The sequence below is a fragment of the Camellia sinensis genome, chromosome 5 (assembly GCF_055761805.1).
Source record: "Camellia sinensis isolate YWXY chromosome 5, ASM5576180v1, whole genome shotgun sequence".
In the NCBI taxonomy this organism is placed as follows: domain Eukaryota; kingdom Viridiplantae; phylum Streptophyta; class Magnoliopsida; order Ericales; family Theaceae; genus Camellia; species Camellia sinensis.
In genome coordinates, this window is record NC_138965.1 from 100,883,661 (window position 1) to 100,889,621 (window position 5,961).

Here is a 5,961-nt window from a genome sequence, read left to right on the forward strand (position 1 = left end):
GAACCGAAAAAGCCTTGGGAATTCAGCTTTAAATGAGATATCTCCACACCATTTGTCAAGCAGAATTTTATTCTACAATAATTGCTCACTCTTAATTGTAAGTGGGAAACATAGAATGTGAGTAATGATATATTCTGCTCAACTACTGATACAACATCACTCCAAAGTCTAGATAAGATAATGCCTGAGTTAAGATGAGGCAACCATTCTCCTCCAAGGAATCTGTATTTACTGCAGATAACCTTCTTCCATAATGAGTCATGTTCCGAAGCAAATCTCCACCACCATTTGAGAAATAAGCACACATTCACATCTCTAATTCTTCTTATGCCTAGCCCACCTTGCTTAGTACTTTTAGTGACTTCTGACCATTTCACCAAATGAATTTTCCTCTTCAGTTCTGAGCCCCCCCATAAGAATGAAGCTTGAATTTTGTCTAGCTCCTTAGCTATTCCTTCAGGTAGTTTGAACAAGACATAAAATACACAGGTAGACTAGATAGCATTGCCTTCACCAATGTTAATCTTCCTGCAAAAGAGAGGAATCTCATTTTCCACCCAGCAAGTCTCATTTTGAATTTGTCAATAATTGGTTTCCAAGTCTTCCTCCTCCTAGGGCTAGCACCCAAAGGCAAGCCTAAATAATTTAATGGCAATCTCTGAGACTTGCAGTTAAGTAAGAGGGCAAACTCATGAAGATCTGGATCAGAGAGACCAATCCCACAAAGCACGCTTTTAAGGTAATTGATTTTAAACCTTGAAGCTATTTCAAAACACCTAAGAATCCGCTTCAAACCGAGGACTTTTGATAACTCAGCTTCACAGAATAGTAAAGAGCCATCTGCAAATTGGAGATGGGAGATCACTACACGATTGGTTCCAATGACAGCCCCTTTTAACAATCTCAGATCTCTAGCTCTCTACAGTAGGATATTCAATGCTTCTGCGATCAAAACAAACAGGAAAGGTGAAAGAGGATCACCTTTCCTAAGGCCTTTTTGAGGTCTAAATTCCATGGTTGGTAAGCCATTAACCAGAACTGAGAGTCTTGTAGTAGGGACACATTCTTTTATCCATGAAATCCATTTTACACCAAATTCAAAATTTGCTAGCATGGAGAATAAAAAGCCCCAATTAATGGAGTCAAAAGCCTTAACAAAATCTAACTTAAATAGCAGCCCTTTTTTCTTAGACTTGGACCGGCTATCCACCACCTCATTTGCAATCAGAATACTATCAAGGATATTCCTTTCACCTCAAAAAGCTGACTGTGTATCTCCTATAATCATAGGCAAGACTCTTTTTTAGTCTTGAAGCAAGGACTTTTGAAAGAAGTTTGTAGATTGCTCCAACCAAACTAATAGGCCTAAACTCATTCAAAGTGATGGCTTTATCTTTCTTTGGAATGAGAGAGATGAAGGTGCTATTCAGACTTGAGGTTAATCTTCCATTTACATGAAATTCCTTCATAAAGTTGAGTAATTCCTCAATAACCTCCTAATTTGTTTGAAAGAACATCAGGTTGAAACCATTTGGCCCTGGTGCTTTATTCCCATTACAATCTCTAACCGCTGCCCATATCTCCATTTCAGTAAACTCTTCTTCAAGCCCTTGGAATGAGTCACTGAGCCTTACACTTTTGAAGTCCCCAATAAGCCCTGGTCTGATTAACCAATCTTCTGTGAAGTGCTTTGAAAAATGGGCCCACACCTCATTCTTAATTTGACTTGGTTCTTCAAGAACTAAGACCCCTTTTGTGATGGAGTTTAGTGTATTCCTATTTTGTCTGTTGGTAGCCATAACATGTTGTATTTCTATCACCTTTCAGATTCCAGTCAAGTCTTGATTTTTGAAGCCATTCCCATTCCAACTTCCTGCTCAGCCTCCACATTTCGTTTCTAGTCTCCCTTTTTAACTTCAGTTCCTCCTCCTCCAAAGGCCTGGATTCAGCTATCAGATCCAGCTCATTGAGTTTATATTCAGACTTTTCAAGTTTAGAAGCTACATTGTCATACACCTCCTTGCTCCATTTTTTCAATGCCATCTTCAGATTATATAACTTTCTTTGTAGAATAGAGCCAGTAGACTCAAAACATTGATATTCTTGCCAAGTCTTCCCCATAAAAGAAGCAAAATTAGGGTGCAAAAGCCAAGCATTCAAAAACTTGAATGGTTTAAGCCCCCAATCCCTCTCATTCTCCATGAGTATAATAGGACAATGGACAGATACTACTCTTGGAAGACCCCAAAGTTTGAATTTGTATCTCTCCATCCACTTTGGATTAATAAGGAATCTATCAATCCTACTCTATTTGTTCCCCTCTAGAACATTGCACCATGCATATTTTATCGATATCATTTGCACATCTACCACTTCACACTTATCTATGAATTCATTGAACCCTTTCATGCCCCTATTCCTTCTTGATGTTCCAACTCTTTCCCTTAAATTTCTAATCTCATTGAAATCCCTACCAAGGCACCAGGGCTTAGGAAAGGAGTTTTTCAGAATTAACAGTGTTTCCCACAATTTCCCTCGGCTTACTACATCATTGGGAGCATAGATGTTTACTATTACACAATCAAATGAGTTTTGTAGTTTACTTGAAAGTAATATGAAACTTCTGTTGCTGCAACAATCTGAAAGTTGAAAGACATTAGGGTCCCAGATGCATAAAAGGCCCCCTGCCAGCCCATCTGCATCCACAACCATGAACTCAAAGCTATCTCTAGGCCAAATGCTTTTCACCATCAAGTTAGTTATACTTGATTTTTTTTTTGTTTCCTGAAACAATACCAAGTCAATTTTCCTTTCAAATAAATCTTTTTTAATATTTCTTCTCTTTTCAGGCCTTCCAACCCCTTTGATATGTGGTTTGAAATGGTGGCAGCACCGGATCTTACCATAGAGCCTTTACTGGTTCCACTACCTTTTTGACCAAATCTTCTAGCAATTCCTGAGAGTCTACCAATGAACAAGGGATTTTTGTTGCCTTTCCTTTTGCCTTTCTTTATACGAGTGTTGATAGATACTGAGAGTAAGGGATTGAAGGAAATACTATCTTTAGAATGGGAGCCCACATCTGAGGGTCCACACTCAAGTCTTTTAGTAGATGTATTAGGAACAAAGTCCTTAGATCTAATGGGCTGGACACTGCCATGGACTGCCCCAGTGGGCTGTAACCCAGATTGATCAGTGCCTAAATCTACCTCCAAGCAAATACCAGGTTTATTCCTGGTTGGCTCACTTAAGCTCTTAATAAAACCTGGAGTTAGGATCTGACCATCCACTACTGAAAGGACTAACTCAGCTTTTTGAGCATCATAATTGTGTTCTACTATAGGGGCCTCATTACCTAAGTGATTGATAAGATTGGACCAATGCTTCTGCCGCAGGCTTGCCTCTTGTAATGATGATTCTACCACATAAGTATTTTATTCATTTGAATTTCCCCCCAAGTCTTTAGTCTCCTCTACTTCTAAGGCATGACTCCAATTACCACCAACCTCCAGCTCAACATTATTTTTCAGCCTACATGCCATGGACCCATTTGCCACATCGTATTCCCCAGCCAATTCAACTGCTTTGTCATCGCCTTCTACCTCTAGATTGTTACCTGCAAAGGACTGGTGTAACCCATGAACTTTGGAGCACCCATCTTCCTCGGTCCCATTGGTAGTGATTCCTTTGAAGCTGAAAACTGCATCTTTTGTGTTTTGCTCTTTATAAACTCTAATGGGGTAGATTCTACCTTTGCATTCTAGGTTTAAACTTGTGCTAATGGGGTCCATAACACCAGTGACTATTTTGAGCCTCCCACAACGAAATGACTTAGGAGAGCAGGTATTACCATCCAAAATAACCACCTCCCCCCATAACCCCCAATTTTTTTGAAAGTAACTGAGTTCCACAGATTAAGGGGCACATCATAGCATCTGATCCAAACATATCTCTCCTGTTGGAGATGCATACCAGAACGCCACTCAGTGATGTACTCACACCAATCATGAAACCAAGCTTCAATTAGGGACTTTTTGTTCAATAGATCTACCCGTGAATTAAAGGAGATGATTGCGTCTCGACCTCCACATTCTCTAACCAGCACATTCAACATACCTCTCTTTTTGAGCTCATGTTTCACCTCTTGAACAGAGTATTTAGTTTTAAGTCTCATGATCATACTCTCAAACAACCACCATTACCTATCTCTTCTACTCTGATAGTTGTCTTAGGTAGGCACCTTGAATCATGCCCTTGATGACATTTGCAAACAATCTTTCGTCGAATCCTTGATTCCAATTTCTATTACCAGCCATAGCTGATGACTTACTTGACTCCAGTTGTCTATCTGATTTTGGTTTTAGTTTACTCTTTTCTTCTATTCCATTACCATATTCTGCGGTTTTGACTACCAGCTATTTGTCCTCAACCCACAAGCCATTCGCTATCTACTCTGCTATTCTGGCTGAAAGAGGACAATCATACCTAATGAACCCAAATCTCGTATTTGTCGATTTCCTTCTCTTTCTTGGTATTAATACATCCTTTACCACACCAAACTTGGAGAATAGTTTGTATAAACTTTGCAAGTCCATAGGTTTAGGAAGGTTATCCACAAAAAGGGTGAATAAGCCTACCCTTCGACCTTCATAGCACGAGCTATGTTACACTTGCCTTCCTCTCTGCTTAACCACTGGGATCCAACCTCCTTTTCTTCTCATCTCTGTTTTTTTTTTTCACCTTTTGGCATTTTACAAAGAAAAAGAAAAAGAACTTTATTGATGAAACAGAAAACTATTACGTCAATAGAAGAAAAAAGAAAGATGAGTGCAAAAAACATCATAACGAACCAAATCAATCCTAACTAGATTGACACTGATAAGACCATCTAATCATATGCTAGCACACCATCAAGAGTTAGTAAGGAACCAACCCGAAATACTAAAACCAACCTCACCCAAGTAAAAACTAACAAAAACTAATACAAAAGTGCAACCCAAACTACAAACCATCAAGAAAACAGGACAACAACAAAGAACACCAGCTGCAGCAGCCAATTCCAAAAGATCACTGTCCACACAGATCAATAGACAGCCATATCAGTAGAGTCAAGCCAACAATAGAGAATATCATCACCAGCAACCAAAACTCAAAATGACCACTGCCCATACAAATCAACAGCAATCCATAGCAGCAGTAAAGAAGAAAACAAAACAACACAAAAAATACAACAACCACCTGATACACCTTTGTACCAGTACCAAACCAGTTAGCTTCCAATACAGCAAAAACCACCTTCGAGAGTTGGCCATCACCTCTGGCCACAACCTCCTATCAAGTGCCACTTCTAACCACCTGTAGACGTCCCCCGAACGCCTCGGGAGGAACGAGCTCCCGTTCCGTTTGATATTGGGCTCACTACAGCTCAGGACTCTCAATTTGTCACGGTTCTAAGTCTGAACCAAAGAGTCCAAATCCGGCAAATCGTTTTGAGAAAACAGATTTTTTTGAAAGAAGTGCCAAACATGGACTGCTTTGCCAGATACAGAGTTGCCACCTAAATGTTTTATTTTGGGGAAATTTAGGAAACCCAAACTCGTTTGCCTAAGGCTACGTGTCCGTCATCACCAAAGTTGCCTCGGCTCGGGAACTTGGGTACGATTGGGGAAGGTCACTTCGTGAGCACCCCCGCTCGCCCGATCAAAGATCGGCCTCTACTAACCATGATATCTATTTTTAAAAATATTATGTGTTCTTATTCCGGTTATTAGCCTAGATTTACTATGTGATGAGCACAGCATACAAGTATAGACCGGGTCGTCTGAATTGGAACAAAACATTTCATGTTTGTTTGTCTGAAAATGGTTTGATGGCGCTTCTCGCAAGTAGGCTAAGATGTGGATTTGCCACCCTCGGGTGGGCTTTAGAAAAACATGATTTTGCCACTATCTAGTGGGCTTA

The 5,961-nt window shown here is 39.9% G+C and overlaps 1 protein-coding gene across 1 annotated transcript; it reads right to left on the minus strand.

Annotated features, from left to right (window-relative positions):
* Positions 1–448: 448 nt before the first annotated feature.
* LOC145791562 (uncharacterized) lies at positions 449–2,202 on the minus strand. Its single transcript, XM_082871926.1, has 4 exons — positions 1,821–2,202; positions 1,569–1,657; positions 1,269–1,496; positions 449–919 (listed from the first exon to the last, which is right to left on the minus strand). The coding sequence occupies exons 1-4, from the start codon at positions 2,200–2,202 to the stop codon at positions 449–451; spliced, it is 1,170 nt and encodes a 389-aa protein (XP_082728052.1).
* Positions 2,203–5,961: the final 3,759 nt, after the last annotated feature.